At 43.3% G+C, this 18,522-nt stretch overlaps 2 protein-coding genes across 3 annotated transcripts in view; one reads left to right on the forward strand and one right to left on the reverse strand.

The window, feature by feature from the left end:
* Nucleotides 1-18,522, reverse strand: part of tank (TRAF family member-associated NFKB activator) — a 39,132-nt gene that overhangs the window by 16,178 nt on the left and 4,432 nt on the right.
* rbms1b (RNA binding motif, single stranded interacting protein 1b) lies at nt 1,696-18,406 on the forward strand. Of its 2 annotated transcripts, XM_086052171.1 has the most exons (13): nt 1,696-1,969; nt 6,339-6,505; nt 7,690-7,748; nt 9,037-9,128; nt 10,562-10,719; nt 11,372-11,451; nt 12,119-12,234; nt 13,541-13,590; nt 13,686-13,773; nt 14,081-14,131; nt 14,559-14,669; nt 15,981-16,061; nt 16,152-18,406. In XM_086052171.1, the coding sequence occupies exons 1-13, from the start codon at nt 1,919-1,921 to the stop codon at nt 16,221-16,223; spliced, it is 1,176 nt and encodes a 391-aa protein (XP_085908297.1). In that variant the 5' UTR covers nt 1,696-1,918; the 3' UTR covers nt 16,224-18,406. The 2 variants fall into 2 exon arrangements, 1 of the variants encoding a protein (XP_085908297.1); XR_015089624.1 differs by having other exon boundaries at nt 14,559-16,061; nt 16,152-16,228.

Consider the following 18,522-nt stretch of genomic DNA (forward strand, 5'->3'; position numbering starts at 1 on the left):
GTTTCAAGATGTGGAGGCGATTTCTGAAACCTTTGTCTGTCTTTGCAGACGCAGAAGGCAAAAGCATTTGCAGCCTTGGAACGAGCCCAGCTGCTCGCTAGTTGGGTGTGAAGAAAAGCTGCCATACTTTGCATCACAGGTTTTCCAAGCAAGAGGCAGCCTTGTGGCCCAAAGTAAAGCAGCAGGAGAGACCGCTTTCACACTATGCCGGCAATTCAGGTGAGTACTTACTGAGTTGTTAATAAGATAGTGGCGCTTCTGCTGTATTTTTAGTCTGGTATATTTCGCCCTAGTAAAAAAATGCATCTCAAATTATATCAGTGACAGGCTATCACGTCACAAAAAAAAAAGCTAAACGCATTTTCTGAGGTTTTTTTAAATGCTATGAGACAATTATTGTACGTAGGCCAGTGTAATGACAATAATCAATCAAGTTAATACGTACGTTGACACTTGATTAAGCTGTTGTATTGGTTAGCAGATTGTAATATGAGTCACGTGTTCCAAGTAAAATAAAGGCTCAAAAAACGTATTCCCCAACTGATTCAATTGCCTCTTCCCTGTCCACCCACCCACGGCATAGTGCCGACTCAGATCTCTCTCTTCTCCTATATGCTGACCCCAGTGACTTCTCTTGGCCTGGTAAACAAACACATCTATATGCTCTACTGGTGACCTCCAGGTTCACTTAGGAAGGACCCATCAGAAATTACACCTATAACAACGGTAGCGCCACAACTTGAGATTTTTTTACACGAATACTACAATCAGACAGAAATTACACTTTAGATAACCAGTTTATTTCTTTACATCTCTTTTTATACGATGCAGTGCTACTTTTTTTTTTGTAAGAATAAGTAACAAAGTTAGGGGGTGGTCGCATTTTCAAATGTTACTGGGGATTTTTTGATTTGAATAAGGATCAACTTAGTTACGAGACAATTACAGTTCCAATATGTTGTTCATTTTACGAAACTGATCAGGGGTTAGAAAATGTGTAATTGTGTTTACTACATATCGATGAGATATTAGATGATTGTTTACGGTTGAGTGAAACAAACAAACAATGCAGACACGGATAAGAGCATGTGAGCACCGCGTCATATTTCCGCGATGATTTTGTGACGTCAACGATTATGACGTTGTACATTTTTTTTCATCTCATCTCATTCAATTGCACGGACAAGGACGACGTCACTGCTTGTTGTCATTCACCGTGACTACCGGCGTCGTAACGGTCCGTCATCAACTCTATGTGGACCAAATTAGAATACCTCGAGCAGTAGGTAATTCAAATCGTCACGATTGGTAAATGTCCATATTTCCCCCTTTGTTGAAAAAGTACGTTTCATGCAAAGGGTGAGAGGCAAACAGAACCATGAGGACAAGCCACACCGTGGAATGTTAAGTATGCATCATGTAACACTGCAAACAACAACATAGGTGGATGCTGCGCTCAATGGCGTGCTCTTGGCAAAATAGGTCATTACAATTTACTTTAAACGCGTCGTTATTCATCACCACATCATGAGATTTGTCATTGAATTAGCCGAAAATGCCTGCTAACGGCGAAACGTAGCGAGAATCTTGTTTTTTAATGAACGTTGGGATTCGAGCACCCCTACGGGGCCGGCGGAATGGTTCGGTCCAACATTTCAGCCTCACTCCTGCTTCCCGCTGACTGCGAGTCATGAAGCCCGTCAAACAGACGAGGCAGGGCCGCGCTCGAAGTTGGGACGGGGCCGTCTGTTGCCGGAGAGTCGACGACATAGAGGTTGCGTGACCACAGATATGCTCACATTTTTATATGCGTCGTCAGCCGAGTGAGCGGGCGTTCTATGCCAACCGGTTTCCGACTTTTAGACGAGGGACTTAGTTATTCAAGTAAACGTCAAACTATCCCTTCAGCAGACTGAGGATGATTTTTTCTAATACTGGAAACCCACTAAGGACTCAGTTTCGCAAACAGGTAACTAACCACGACGTTTTCGAGCTTCTATATTTTGTCTTTACGTCTGACTTCCGCACGTCTGTTTACTGCTTTAATAATGGCGAAAGCGAGTTGGACATAAACTCGCCTCTAAAGTCGATTTGTGTGTGTGTGTGTGTGTGTGTGAAAGTGGAGTGTTGCGTTCAGGGTCCTGTGAAGGATTCGTTTGCCATGTAAAAAGGCAAGATTGCGATTCGCAAGAATAATGAGGACTATTATGCTTGATGTGTGTGTGTGTGTGTGTGTGTGAGTGTGTGGGTGGGTGGGGGGGCGGCTGTTTAAGGCGCCTGTGTGTCATTCAGTGGTCTCTTGAGAATAAGGTGAATACCGGCTGCCTGCATCATGGAGAGAAACAAACAAGCCTTGGACTTGACTTATGTTTCCCCAAATGGTACTAGAGGAACATTTCAAGTTTTCCAGCAGCCCTTCAAAATAAATGACATGGTCTCCATTTGGACGGGAGTTGACAGAATTGTCCTTGAAAGGTGGTGAATTCAGCGTTGATGCGTTCAATTTGTCCCAGTTGCATATATTGATTTCTCTCTGAATCTCGCTTGGCCCAAAAGGTTTGTGAAATAAGCCCATTTGCTCATGTTCGTGGCGCTGTTATCCTGTGGCAGGAGCTGAATGGGCGAGGCCTGTTACTGGAAGCCCTGCGTATTATACAGTATGACAGGCTCAGCTGGTCTGTTGCTGACTGATAAGATGTCGTCCCGCTCCCCATTCTCCTCCTTGCAGTCCGGTATCCGAATGAATTGATCGGTGAATGAAACCAAAAACTGCCCCTGGCTCTCACTGGGAAAGGAAGTGTCAGTCTCGCACTGAATTGGAAGTCAACTCTACACTCTGGCTATTCTAGAGCTATACTGTAGTTTATTTTGGTTTACATGAGATCAACTTTACTGGTAATCAATGCGTTTTCCCCAACCATTCCACATACTGCGAGGAAACATATGCTGGAGGACTGAGTAACTTCACTTTACATACTCCATAGGGTTTGGCACGTTTTTTTTTTTTTTAAATGTATCTTTCATGGAAAACATCATTTATTATTCCATTTTCCTCAGTTATAAGTCACAGTTAAATTTTAGTGCAATATCCAAAGTTGAATTCTAACAGAATTTGGGAAAAAAAAAAAAAAAAAAAAAAATCAATGACTTGGAACCATCATGTGAGACGCATCGTACCGCTGCAATCTTGTAAAACCACATCCTCAGCAAACAAAGCATTCATTCTGGGTGTGTTTTTGTCCAGTAATCAACTTTTTTTTTTTTTTTTTTGCAGTAATTCCCCAAAATATCATGTCACGCCAATTATCTTATCATATGCTCGTCGTCAGAGTAGTTACTTCAAGCGGATCAACTTCAAGCGGATCAACTTTGCATGTTTTGGGTATTCAAAATTATTGGCAAGTATTCCAAAATAATTATTCCGTGTTGTATTCTTTTCATGTTATTATTGCAACGCCATTCGTTTTAGATACAACTCAAGTGTTGTTTTGACATTGTAATTGAATAAAGCAGTGATTCCCAACCAGGGTTGCCGTGAAAGATCGTCAGGGGTGCCACAGGCAATCGCCCCAGTTTTACTTAAGTCGTAAGACAATTATTATTCATCAATGACAAATATATCTTTGTTCATCTCTCTATGCCAGCAACACAAGTGACAAGGCAAAACAATCAGATGCTCTTTCATTAGTTGGCTGAAGGTCCAATAAACTTGTTGAGCCACCTGTTGCCATGGAATGAGCAAATGCCTCGAAAATCCCCTATAACAAATAAATACAAGAGAAAAATAAAAAGATTATTAAAGTACATGACCTATTCTACTGCTCTTCCCACAATTAATGATCCATTTGCGCTATTTTTAAGTCAAATTTTTAATGCAAGTACCACCATTCGGAACGTCATGCTAATTTTGAACCCCTCAGAATTTCGGCCCATATGAGATTTTTGGTGGATATTTTTACTGAAACTTATTAGCCAATCAGATAAGAGGTTCCCTGAGTAGCAGGCTAAAAGAAAGTGTCAGGGACGTATGTTGAGAAAGAATTAAGTTACTGCTTTGAAGGTGATTTTTGACCAGAGTTTCGATAGGCAATCGCACAAAACCGTTCCCCAAAAAGTTGTCTTTTTTTTTTTTTTGCGGGACCCATTATTTGATTTTCAAAATTGTTGGTGCACTGTCCTCTGGTTGAAGTGTTGCTAATTATCAGCTTGGTAACAATCACACAAAAACGTTGCCCAAAAAATTCGTCTTTTTTTTGTGGGACCCATTATCTGATTTTCAAAATTGTTGGTACACTGTCCTCTGGTTGAAGTGTAGCTAATTATCAGCTTGGTGATCAATCATTTTTGTTGCCGTTTTGAATTTGAAAATGTCCAATGTTCAGCAACGGGCTGTTTTTAGTTGTTTTTCTTCTCTGCGGTGTTTTAGATAGTAACAGAGTTTTTGAGGCAACAGGTGTGCTGCCATGCTAGCCATCGTTTTGAGAACGTGGACTTCCGTCATGTATTTTTTGGCTCTATGAGACCAATGTGTGACATAAGCTCTCTTGAAATAACAAATTGTGAAATTAACCACAGTCATGCTGTTTGTTTATAAAAAAAAAAAGGGGGGGGGGGCAGTCATGGGACTGCCATTATAAACAGGTCACATTGATGGTTTTTTGTTTTTATTTAGCGACTACTACTCTCACCTACTGTATTCATGTGACAACGGGAGTACCATTATTGCTCACCGTTGCAGTGACAAGAGTAATCACCTTTTTTTTTCTTTTTTTTTTTTTTTTTTTTTAAATCTCATCCCTCACAGTAAATCCTTTCATGAAACAATTTTGCCATGCTCCATTGCTTCATTCAATAAATTCATCATAAGTATACTTGGAGGCGGGCAGTGAGCGGATGGGAAGTAACTGAGGCACACAATGAGGACTGTGACCAACCGTAGGATTGGGGGGGGGGGCAAAAAGCCAAACTTGATTTCACAGTTCTGACAATATATGACGAGAGAAGATCCTCCGGACTGGTTGCTCAGTCATGTCGGTGTTTCATGCTTCAGATTCCATTAGCTTCCTCTCAGCTTGAGATTCTCCAAAGAGAAGGTGCTTGCGGGGGGATAATCACTGAGAAAAATCCCTGAAGGGGAAAGCTCTCATCAGACCAGGACAAGTCACTCTGGAATTTGTGTTTTTCCCCTCATATACCGGCTGCAACAAGTAAAACACTGATGTTTTTTTATTTTATTTTACATACTGGATTGGCATTATAGAGCACAGACATTTTTTTTTTTCTTCTTCTTTGAACCATAAAAAACATGGCGTGATTGTCAAGGAAGAAGTGGATTGACCTGGCCGCTGTAGCTATAAAGGCCCCGATAGACCAAACCAACGTCGGGGGCGTTTACGCCGCCTTAATCTTCTTACAAGGACACGAGCGAGGGTTGACAATTTCACAATACATGACGGCTTACTTCGCGCGGGAGTTCATCGTGAGCGAAGAATAGAGCCGAATAAGCGTCTGTCACTGTCGGCCAGCGTCTTTTTGGTCTATCCCGGCCTTAATACAAAGACGAGCGAGAATAGAGGAGCGAGTGTGGCTCCATTCATTGACAGCACTCGTGTGTTTCTGTGACAGACCCTCTCCACGCTTTGCTTTTTAGTCAGTAGTTGTACAGTTTGAGCTAAGTTTACATACCCTGGCAGAAAATGTTTAGCATTCTTTAAAAAAAAAAAAAACACAAGTGATCTGGCAATTTTTTTTTTAACCTATTTTCCTGGCACTCGTGGCTGAAATCTTTTTTTGGTCCGCCTCGCTAGCTTGACGTCAACGGAAGCTAATTTCCACTTTACCAGCGTTTGACCGCCACCAATTGGCATTTTCAAATCGTCACATCTATTTTGATATCCTTTCCAAGATTTCTTAATTTCAGGTAACCTTTTTCTCGCAGGTCCATTGATAATTCTTATGTCGTGGTATCCTGCAAAGTCGGTGCAGGTGTCTTCCAAGAGCTGAGACGCTTGACTATTTATACACAGACTATTCATACAAGTCCCAGGTGTGTATAAACTTTCTGTTAATGGCCACGTCGATATGTGCACGTCCGCAGAATCAGGCAAAACATTCACAGGCAACGTGAAACTTTTTGGATCTGGGTCATTTGAGCGATTTTAGTTCTCACGGTGATTTAAAAAGGGCACACACACGATGCGATCACAAACACCGGGCGCGCTGTGCGACAAAACATTCCTAATGCTCATACTCCTGTTGACTCCGTCATTTTAGATCCAGCATGACCTTTTAATTGCACCTTGTCTCCCCCCCCCCCCCCCCCTCCCCCTCTCCTCCAGTCACCCGTTAGCCTACTGTCTCATCCCATGGCTCCACCCAGCCCAAGCAACAACAGCAGCAGCAGCAGCAGCACTGCAGGCTGGGAGCAACTCAGCAAAACCAACCTCTACATCCGAGGCTTGTCCCCATCAACAACAGACCATGACCTGGTCAAACTCTGCCAGCCGTGAGTACTGCGCTTCCTCTCGTCATTATCTACTATCGATCTGCCATCGATCGTCTCGGTCCAAATGGCGCTAGCGGTCACACGCTGGACGTGCAGCTGGTGTAGCGCTGTGGACTGGTTTGAGGATGACAGGCCAGGGAATTCATTTGTGGGATTGGAGCCAACAGCGAGTACGCTTTTCACAGAATAGATGCGAGTTGAAGAGCGTGTCAACAGGCATCGGCGTATAGGTGTAACTATATACGGTGCATTTTTTAAACTTTAATACAGTAAAATAGGTTTGATGAAATACATTTATAAAAAAAAAAAAAAAAAAAGGAATCAAATACGATCCATTATTTCAAATTTACAGTGCGGAAAACGCACAAATTGATTATGATTCAGTTTAGTGCCTAACATGTCAGAAAATAGGGCAAAAAAAAAAAGTTGATCATAGTTTTCCAAAGTACACGCAGATGTTTGCAAATGTCTTAGTTTGATTGAACACAAAGGGAATCGGTCTGCTTTCATGGAGGACAACAGGATTTGGCATCTGGCCCGGCCGGGCTCAAGTGCCGGTCAATGACCCCTCACCCCCATCACAGTCACCCCGCTATAGACTGGTCATCGGTCCAGGATGTAGTCTGCCTCCTGCTTGGATGGTGGGATGCTAGGCACCCTACTGAGCAGGATAAACACTGGAGGAAAAGTGGAGTTTTTTTTTTTTTCTTAAGTACGGAATCTGACATTTAGATCAGAATCAGGCCTACCAATGCAAGTGCTGTTAGGAACTGGGCATGAGCTGCAGGAATCATTCCTTTTTTCTTTTTTTTTTTTTTTTAAACAGCTGAAATCTTGTGTAATGTCCATCCATCCGTTTGATTTTGCTTTATCCAGGTGAAAACATTTAATATCCTCCATGGCAAAGGACTTGAAGGTCCGCATTTTGCCATGTATGATTCCAGCGCTTTTAATGAGGTTTTGTTGCAATGGTATTGAAATGGTGCTTTTGTGGCAGCATTTAGACCTGCAGTGCAAATTCAGCCTTATGTGACTCCGCCATTGCAGCCACTTCCAATGTCTCATACCAGTGCGTTGATGTCACTGTTGCCGAACCCTCCCTCGTTGCATGTTGTACAACTGGCTCTCTCGCTCGCTCTTCGAATGCATAAGGCACATACCTTGTCTTTCTGCTTCGCCCTCAGGTACGGCAAAATTGTATCAACAAAGGCCATCCTGGACAAGACTACCAACAAATGCAAAGGTGTGTGGGACTCATCTGTTTCTCCCAACGGGGACAGCACAACGGTGTTGCTTTAAGCTTGTCACACTGCTGGTGACCCGATAGTGACTTTCGCAATTGGCTCTCGTCGTACTGTGAAAGTGTTGTGAGCCTAATCTTAAGTCACTTCTCAGTTCAAATAAAAATGAGCCTAGCTGCTTCAAAGTGGAAGTCAACCCAAATATATATTTTTTCGAGCATATGTTCTATGCAGGCCCAATAGTTGGAACACAGCATTCTGATAAATATTGCATTATATTTGTGGAATAAGAGTTAACCCACCCGTTTTTAGCCATCTATGGGGGCGGCCATTTTGTCACTTCTGTGGACTGGAAATGACATCACAAGTTGATCGGGGCTCAGATAACAACCAATCGTAGCTCGGCTTCAGAAAACGGGTGAGCCGTGATTGGTCATTCCCTGAGCCCTGAGTAGTTGTGATGTCATTTTCAGTCGACAGTAGTGACAAAATGGCCGCCCCTTGAGATGGCTAAAAACGGGTGGATTTTGCTCTTAACTCGTATTTCATAGTAATCATATTGCCTTGTTTCAACTAGTGGGCCTGCATAGAACATATTCTTGAAAAAAAAAAAAATGTTTGGGTTGTCATGCCAGAGCAGGTTATGTTTTGTCGATGGCACACTCGTAGGGGGTTCCCTGGGAAGTAACAGACGCTGTTGAGTGACACATTATTGATCCCATTCAGTGCGACTGCCCATTGTAGTTTTGTCAATCCACTAGCACTGTGACACACGCGACGAATCAATGCAAATTGTTTTTTCTCAACTACTTGTGTCCGAAACATTCAATGTCACGTCGTAGCATTTTGTCCACAATTTCAATCCAAAAATAATCGCGCTTGGGCTAAAACCAAGCAACAGACTCAGCAAGTGTGGCACCCCGATGACAAAGGCTTTTGAGCTTAAAGAGCAATCCCACATTCACCTGTATTTAGTTTGAAGTGGCTAAAAATAGCTTGAGCAGAAGCCAGGGACTATGGCTTCACCCTGTTTGTACACCGCAGAAACAAAGAGCTGAGCTCAGCCAGTAACATCACGCTGCTATCTGCAGCGTCAGCGCTTTTTGCCGCTCTTCCTCCACGCACGTATACATTCAAAGCATATACTCCGAGACCGACATAATACAGACGTACAACAAAACCAGCTTCACTTGAGTGGGAATGGTCACGCGAAGCTTCCCGCTAGAGACTGACAGGACATATGATATGCTTGACGATGACTCGACCACATTGTCCTTACTGTCTCCTCAGGATACGGCTTTGTGGATTTTGATAGTCCCACCGCAGCTCAGAAAGCTGTGGCTGCCCTAAAGACCAGCGGAGTTCAAGCTCAGATGGCAAAGGTGAGAGAACAGCCATTTCACATTTGCCCAACGTGTGCACTTTGAACTCTTTCCAAAAAAAAAACAAAAAAAAACGCAAGCTCATTCCCCACATTTTTTTTTTTTTTTTCCCAAGCATGCAAGCAGTTTTGCTTCCCTTTTGTGCTCCGCCGTACAAACGTGCATCGTTGGACAAAACGCTCCTAACGTACACGCAAACGTGGACGCGGACGTAGCCTACGGCATGCGCAGTTTCATATCGATGCGCTGCCTGCTCCACTGTTTTGTTTTTTTTTTTTTTTACCTTTGCCAGTCGAGCAAATGGGAGGAGAATGCATCGTTTCACACACCCCGGCACCGTCAAAGCCAAAATGGCTGCCACGGCGCGCCGAGCTATTCGCAGCACCCGTCCATCATGAATCCAACACGCCGACTCTTGCATTTCTCTCCGTTGTCTGAAATCTGACTTGTAACCCATCAGCGGCTATCGAAAACGCGCGTCGTCGTGGCGAATGCTGCACTGCGATCGTGATCCTTTATACGTCTTCATAAAGGAAAAAAAACGGTTGGGGCGATTACTTCTCAAAGCAGTCAGCCAGAACCCCTTGGCCTCGCTCCCTTGTTTGAAATGCCCCCGTGAACCCATTTAGTCTTTTCATTCGGATCGGGCGGCCTCGGCGGTGTCCCGGAGTTTCGTCTCTTTCACTCTCGTCGGTTGCATCATCTCATCTTCAATCCACCTCACCAACGATGCAAATGACAATCGTGGACGCGTCGAAGAGGTTTCGCAATTTCCCTTTCGCACGCCATCCACAGTTCGCCTTGTCCTCGGCTTACATTCGTGCCACGGAATCGCGTTGTTGGGTAAGTGTAAACTTGTTTTGAGCGTGACACACCATCGAGACAGCGCTGTCGTCTCCTGCATCTTGTTAGTTTGGACAATCAAGATGCTCAAACACATGACTACATCTCCTCCCTTCCGCCACCGCGATCTCGCCAAACCGGTTGTGCGTTCTGAACCAGTTTATCCTGCATTCTATTTTCTTTGGCTTGCTCCCTTTATGTTAAATGGTGAACTGTTGATCAACCCCCCCCCCCCCCCCACCCCGAACACGAGTGGTGCGTCACCTCGCCGACTGGCTGGCACGGCTCTAAAGCTGATAAATATTCATGTCGAGAGCCCGCTCCCCGGGCGGGGTCTTGTAGCCATCTCTCACATTTCTGCTGATACTAATAGAAGAGAAAATGAGCTGATGTGAGCACGAACGCCGCTTCGAGACAACAATTGTTCACGGTGGCCATTTTGTACCGAAAAGCTAACCGTCGAGACGGTGGAGATGAGCGCGGACACTTTTTTTTTTTTTTTTTTTAAAGTGGTGCGCGTTGACGGCGGCGTCCCCCAATTGAGTAATTCCACATCCGCCCCCCGCCCCCCACCCCCGTCTGCCCTTCAGCAACAAGAACAGGACCCGACCAACTTGTATATTTCCAACCTGCCCCTGTCAATGGACGAGCAGGAGCTGGAGAACATGCTGAAGCACTTCGGCCAGGTCATATCCACGCGCATCTTGCGGGACTCAAGTGGAGCAAGCAGAGGAGTGGGCTTTGCCAGGTACGACACTTTTTGCAGAGTTCACTAAGCATTTCAAGATTGCTGGCAAATCTTAAAGGGGGCGGGGGGGGTGTCAACCCCCAGAATATGTTCGATGCAGCCCCACTAGTCTAGCGGCATTCTGATTGATATTGCGTTTTGTGGAATACGAGTTAAGTCGTAAAAATCCATCCGTTTTTAGCCATCACAGGGGGCGGCCATTTTGTCACTAGCTGTCGACTGAAAATGGCATCACAGTCGCCGAGGGCGAGGTCACGACCAATCATGGCTCAGCTTCAGATAAAAAAAAAAACAGCTGTTTTGCATTCTACAGCAACAACGACGAGACGTCCGCCGTGGGAACTTGCGCTACAGCCTTGCAAATCTCTACTATGGCACAATCACTCGTAGCGGCATTATTTGAGTCTCTACGACACGGGGCTTTGGCTATCCCTTGAAAAAAGATCCTTTCAACAAAACGGCCAATCAAGGAACTGTCATCATATAGACCTGTTAAACTGTGATTGTTGCACGTCTGCATGGACGATCATGACCTAAAAAGAAGACAAAAGTACTGATCGAAACGGTTCCGAACCAAAGTGACCTTAAAAACACGGTACCGTGATTTTTGGTGCACAGTTAAACCTGCAGCAAATTTCTCCTCTAAATTCAGGATGGAGTCAACAGAAAAATGCGATGCAGTCATTTCTCACTTCAACGGCAAGTTCATCAAGACGCCCGCCGGTGTTCCAGGTAAAGTCCATAGATCAACCCTTACAACTCTAGCAATCTTCGACATATCGTCGCTGTCCTGTGAAAAGCACTTTTGGAACTTTGGAGAAAAAAAAAGTCATTTTCCCGTCAATGCGATGTCTGTAACGCGGAAACTCCATTCACGTAAAATTACGAAAATGTTTAAAAAAAAAAAAAAAAAATGGACACAAGTCTTTTTCACAGGACAGCGACGATATGCTAGTACCTGCTAGCCGAATCATACAATCCAAATGTGTCATCATAATTCAATCACAGAGGTCATGGTGAAAGGAATTCAAGATGTAGCCGTAAGCGTTCTGATGTCGTGCAAAGGATGCAGGAAGTGGTCAGCCAACTGTTTCCTCCTCGCAGTCGGGGTCCGTTGCGAGAGAGATCATATACATTCAGCCTAAGAGGCTCACTGTGGCCTTCACTCCCAGTCTAATCTTTTTAATTGGATTATCCGACAGAAATAGTCATGCCTCCTTTCAGAGGGCCGGGAGGGTGGGGTGGGGTGGGGGTGGGGGTTACAGCCCCGCAGTCGCCAAATTAGAGGCTTGTGTTGTCTGGCTGGTTCCTAAATGACTGTTGGGAAAACATGACACACAATATTGTAACCTATACTGATTGGTAAAGCCCACTTTCAAATCTCTCCTTCTCAACGCAGCACCCGCTGAACCATTGCTTTGCAAGTTTGCCGACGGCGGGCAGAAAAAGAGACAAAGCCAAAATAAGTTTGTTCAGAATGGTCGAGGTTGGCTAAGAGACGGGAACACCAGACTGGTAAGTTGGATAAACTCTTTTGTGAAATTTCAGTGAGAAGTTCATTGAGGTGGTCCGGCGAAAGCAATCGCTGCCATGGACGTTCATATTCGTCGAATGGAATCCAACCATTTGCTGCCATAAATATTTGTTGAGTGGGTTTCCCCAGCCGGTTTCGCTCGGCTTGTTTGTGAAATTCAGCTTTGTTGCACCGCTTTGGATTCGAAATCACAGTTTTGAGTAAAAGAATTTGCGAGTCAAAATTCCGCATTTTGTGCCTCATCTAGACGCACTGAAAAGTAAAAAAAAAAAAAAAAAAAAAAACTGCAAGCAGGCGTATAAGTGTCACAACGCAATCACGTCACATAAGCATAGGAAGTCGGAGCGAAGCTATTCGGTTGACAGAAGACGGAAAAAGCGCCGGAGAATTTCAGACTGAAACGGGAGGCGAGCAGCGCCGCGTGTAATCGTTGTAAGACGATGTTGCCCTCCACCAAAGGTGCCCGGCGAGAAAGCCGAGTAGGACCCGAAACGAGGTAAAATTAACAATGCGCAAATCAGACAGGTTTACGTTCATGTACCTTACTAATGCAAAATTAGTCTATTAATTATGACTTCCATCAAATTTGTGGCTCGTTTATTACGAAGGTGACAAGTACATGTGCCCACAAGCAAAATGACATCATACACATAAGTTTTTGCTCAATGTAGGCACGGTTAGTGTAATATTACAATTGGCGATATTTTGAAGGGTTTGTGTGAAGTGAAGTTTTTTTTTGTTGTTTTTTTTTTTTAAAAGTATAAGTTTTAAAGTTGCTTTTTAGACCAGGGAAAAATTACCCCACGGAAAAATGTTTCTAGACACGAAAACAGTTTGCTGCTATGCACAATGTGAATGTGACTTGAAGAAATAAAAACTGTTGATGACAGTATTTTTTCGGATTTTAGGTTTGCCTGGCCCTGCGACTAATAGTACCCAGGTGCAACTTGTACAGTATATATATTGAAATTAGGATTGTCCGTAACCAAAAGCGTACCTGCTGAATGCGGTGGGACTGTCCCAACTTGTCTCAGATGCGCAATCAGTACATCACATTAGTTCTCACTGGCTAAACTCTCTAATGAACATGAGGCAAGAGTAGCATGTGAATAACAACAGAGAACATAAAATACCCCAAAAAATGGATCCACTCTAGTGTGCTAATGCTGAAATTGCACAGATCCTGAATATGGCACATTACACATGTTGGTGGCGGTGACGATTATGCATACTTCAGCTTGCTTTTTTTTTTTTTTTTTTTTGCCAAACTTATTCTTTTCCCTCCAGGCTGGAATGACGCTCACATATGATCCGAGTGCAGCCGCGATGCAAAACGGGTACGTTTGCGCTTGCTTATGATCGATCGGCGCTCCTGTGGATTGCGTAGTCGGTCGCGCTCAACGTACACATGCTTCTAATTTTGTGCGCACAGATTCTTCCCACCAGCGTACAGCATTTCAAACAGGATGATTGCCCACACGCCCTTGTCCACGTACATGTCTCCGGTTTCAGCTTACCAGGTTTGGGTCATTGAATCCCTTGATGCAAATAACGTGCACCCGACCGCCGCAATTTTCGAGAGCCGATATATATGCCATGTCTGCCATCGTAGTTTGCGGTGCCAACGATTTATCCATTTGTATTAGCGGCGTGGATCTCATTTGATTAAACGAAGAGGTGCTCATGTATAACCCTTTAAAAAAAAAAATTTTTTTTTAAGTGAATCCAGTACAGTCTTCACTTTTGCACGTCATTAAACGACATTCCTGTCTGTCAGCGGCTTGTCGAAAAGAAAAAGTGGATCATTGTTTCTGTGTGATGTTACAGGTGCAGAACCCGTCGTGGATGCCTCATCAGCCCTACATCATGCAGCACCCTGTAAGCACCCCCGAGTCTTTATTTATTTATTTATTTATTTGTCAAAACGCTTACTTTGTGGTTCTAGAAGAAGCAGAGCTGCACACAAGATGCTCCATACAGTACAATTATTATTATTATCAATATGAGTGCCAGGATAGACGTAACAGGTGTGTGACGATACAAATAGTCAAGATGGGTCTGAAATGAGATCTCCGGTTTTGCTTTGTTCTAAAAAAAGGCCAACATGCGCGCAACCTGACCGCACCATGTGACGGTTTCCTGCTCTGCTCATGGCATCAAATATTAATAAATAACTATTAAAAGGTGCCAGCAGCTAAAAATTAAAAAAAAAAAATGCACATTTTTGAACTGGGAAAGTTTTCAAAATTCATTGCTAATGTTTGTGCAGCATCTGCATCCACTCCTCTTCCCTGTTTGGTTGCAGGGTGCAGTCATATCGCCCTCTATGGAGCCATCATTGTCACTGCAGCCCACATCCCTGATGTCTCCCCTGGCACAGCAAATGAGTCATATGTCTTTGGGCAATGCAGGAGCGGTGAGAGAACAGCGCTTTGTCTATGAACGTGTCCGATCGCAAATGCTCTGTTTTCAGAAAAGTTGCAGGGCATTTTGTCACAAAAGATCTATTTCAAATCCAAACTACAAACGCTCCCCTTGGAAGTCATTCCCCTGGGGGTCTGCCGCACTTTTGCCAAGCCTTCCCTGCCACGCCTTCGAGCTCTCCTGAAAGGATTCTTTCAGGATCTTCCACGGCGCCGTCGTCACGGAATCTTGATGTCATCAAAACCGGTCCCTTAATGACTGCATGGGAAGTGTGGTGGTGGGGGGTGGGGTGGGGTGTTAAAAACCCCCACTGAGCCAGGTCAGCACGGCATTATTTATTCTCAGGACGGAACGATCGGATGCTTAAGACAAAACTCGCCTCTCGAGTACTAGTGAAGCAAACTAGTTGATCTTGTCACCCACATTGAAGGGGAAATCTTGCGGTTTGGGTTTGAAATACGGCGGTGCTTTGAGATACGAGTGAGCCGACTTCCAGTTTTTTGTGATACGTTCACTTCACAATAAGCAGCAGTGTGGAAATTATTGAACGGTTCAAGCTGTTTAATTGCACTCCCAGTTTGTATACTGTCAAACTAAACCTCAAACCAAGAGAATTACACATTGGTTTTAAGTCATTCACTGACAGACGTTTTCAGACTCTTTTACCCTAAAGTTTGAAATAAATTTGAAAAAATATATATAAATAAGTACCTTGTATTGAATGGCTGGACTGTGAAAAAAACAAATTTGTCAATGGCAGTGAATAAGTTAAAGCAGCACTGGGCAGGAAATCGACCTTAATAAAAAACATTTTAAGAAACATTGACTTACAAGTAGTCGAATGGGACCTTTGTCAACAAACAAACAAAAGTATTGTTCAAGCAAAGTTAAATTCATTACTTCATCGCTATTCATCTTTCACACAGCCACTGGAAATAGAAATGTAATTCAGTCCAACTGGCGGGCCAGCGAGAGCGCAGGATTTCACCACACTACGCGTTGGCGCGTATGGGAAATGGGGTTGACGTTCGTCAAAACACTACCGCTTTTGTCCACAAGGCGCCGCCATAATCAACAAAAACTGACATACAACATAATGCTCCAACACGAACTACTTCAAGACATAGTGTGTATCGTCTGGCAAAACATGACATCTTTGATTTATGATCGTGGTCAGAGAATAAATTCAACTTGTATCTCAAGGCATGACTGTATAGCAATTGCGACGTCAGTCCCGGAGCTTTTCCACCACCTCATACGCGAACGACCATCACTTCTCCCTCCGTCTCTGTCTGCTGTTCAGTTCATGGCCACCAACACTCCCATCGCCGGCGCTTACATCCCCCAGTACACGCACATGCAGGCAGCGGCTGTCCCCGGAGAAGTAAGCGCATCGCCGCCCTAAAGCTCCTCGTTTTCGGACAAACCGGAAAAAGGGGTCAATAATTGGCATTGCTCGCGTGCTGTCTTTCAGGAAAACGGAGTGGCGTCCCAGGTGGACACATCTGGCAACCCGTCGTCGTACGCCTACCAACAAAGCAAGTAGCGCCGACTTGATATTTGGACAACCACTACAGCAATCCCGGCACCAAAAGCAATGAACGCTACGGATCCTTCACTGTTTTGCACTGGTTTTGCAATTGTCGTGAGGCTATTTTTGCAATCGTTTTCGAAGGGTTCAAAGAATACTCTTCGCTTTATCAAATGATTTTAACAACTACTAAAGAACACGTTTTGAATTTTTTTTTTTTTTAATTTTCATACAAGAAAAGGTTTATTTTTTACCAAAGATTGCCAGCAAATACAAGAGAAAGAAACGTGAGTGGTGATCAATGTCTTTTTCAGCTTGATAGTTTTGACGTTTTTTTTTTTGTGCTTGCTGTGCGAGTGTTCATGGCCAAGTGTTTTGCGTTTTCTTCTCCCGTCGTGCTTTCAGATGACAATGCTATTTGATTACAGTTTGCCTTAACAGTTTTACTACAGTGATTGTTTAGATCACCACAAAAAGAAGAAACAAACAAAAAAAAAAAAAAAAAATCTGGAAGCAAGGGGCTTGTTGCTTTGTAAATGCGCTACGTAATGTGTTTTTGCTCCACCCGGCCCATGGATTAATAGGAAATAGATGTATGTACTGACTCCTGTTGATTTTGTTATATTTATTTGGGGGAAAAAAAAGACTTTATATGGTCCTAGATGTTTTTGCTGAAAGATCATCTTTTGGATCTGGCCTTTTTTTTTTTTTTTTTTTTTTTTTTTTGCCCATCCCCTCATTGAAACTAGCTGACGATAAGTTGGTGAGGCAAGAATTCTTTTTTTTTTTTTTTTGTGGTAACTTCTGGTTGCTATTTAGATGATAGTGTCTTTTTTTTTTTTTAAACTTTTATTTAACAAGCCAAGAGGAATACATGGATTTAGAATAGTATACACACACACACACACATGCACACACAACAAGGCCTTGACGTAGGACTTTTTTGGGGAGCTAACAGGAGACATGCATTGTATTGTACGCCTGTTTTGAAATGGAAACTAACAGCCGGCACTTTGTTTTATCACCAAAGATTAGGAGTTTGTATACTGAGGAAACAGAATCTGTGTCTTTTACCAGAAAGGGGTGACTTGCAGCGATGGACTGTGCCTTTCTCAACATTTACACTCAGCTTGCAAACGGACACTAGTTTTAATATGGATGCTAACAAGCATAAAAGTAGGCCAGGAGCCAACAAGTGCCACAGGCTAATATTGTTCTTAGAGAGACAATGCGATATGTTAATGAGGATCTAGTGTAAAAAAAGAAAAAAAAGAAAAGTTGTTTGGTCTGATATGACAGCACTACAAGTGGTGCTTTCAATAAAATCAGTTTTTTTTTTTTTTGTTGTAACATTCTTGATCAAGGTGCCCTTCTGCTATTCCAACAAGTGGTCAGTCAGACCAGATATCTACCTCAGTTTTTCCATGTTCTTCAGTTCTAAACCGGGTTAGCGAGTCCAGCCCACTTCCCCAGACCAAATGCTAAGCTCAGGAGCTGGTCACATGGTGTAGTTTCCTTTAGTTTTTTTTTTTTTTTTTTTTTTTAAAACGTTTTTCTTCCAAATATCTTTGTACGTTGTGTTTCTGTTTTCAGGAGGGGGGGGGGGTTCAACCGCATGCTTATTGCTTTGGTAAACAACTGCTACGTTCACCTCGGTAGATTCCAAGGACAATAAGTTGGTGTTCACTGGATATGTGCTCGTTTTCTCATAAATTTGACAACCCGTCATGGGTGGAGACAAACTCACAAGCAGCATTAGTTGGGGGTCAAGAGTTACTGGGGTTACGCTCGAGGTTTCTGCGTCATGCCCGAGACTGAGAGCTAATACTGTTTTGTGAGTTTTTGCTGCTAGTGGCGTCTGAACCAAGTGCCATAGTATCGGGGTCAAAAACTGCAAAAGTGCGTCAAACAACAACTGCTCGTATAAGCAACCATGTTGAACAGTCAGTAGGTTGTATGAGAAAGTTCTAATTTATAAACATGTGTTTGTACAGAGAGATTGAGGAAGAGGTTATGAAACTATTGTTTTTTGTTTTGTTTTGGTTGATTTGTACCACATTCTTGCCTGTGGTGATTTGTACAGTTAAAGGCTTTTATGGCTGTTTGGTAGTGTTAAGGCCAAACTTCCCCTTGTAGAGTTCTGTCTCAGGATTCTTCTTTTTACTTAGATTTTTTTTAAATAAAAGATTTTTTTTAAATGTGTATTCAGATTTTCTTGTGAATAAGACATCAATGGACTCTATTTTCTGGAATGGTTGCTTCTGCTAAACTAGCCCGTTTCTCAATCAATAAAGTGTGCCATAGACTTGAATAA

The sequence above is a fragment of the Filicampus tigris genome, chromosome 14 (assembly GCF_054856515.1).
Source record: "Filicampus tigris isolate MCC_2025a chromosome 14, RoL_Ftig_1.0, whole genome shotgun sequence".
NCBI classification, from domain to species: domain Eukaryota; kingdom Metazoa; phylum Chordata; class Actinopteri; order Syngnathiformes; family Syngnathidae; genus Filicampus; species Filicampus tigris.

Excerpts from the sequence above, each read along its gene's own strand:
- rbms1b (XM_086052171.1), top strand. The coding sequence starts at position 1,919 with ATGATTTTTTCTAATACTGGAAACCCACTAAGGACTCAGTTTCGCAAA. Across the intron at positions 13,591-13,685 it reads GCAGCCGCGATGCAAAACGG|ATTCTTCCCACCAGCGTACA; the intron begins GTACGTTTGCGC and ends TTGTGCGCACAG. Across the intron at positions 13,774-14,080 it reads CTCCGGTTTCAGCTTACCAG|GTGCAGAACCCGTCGTGGAT; the intron begins GTTTGGGTCATT and ends GTGATGTTACAG.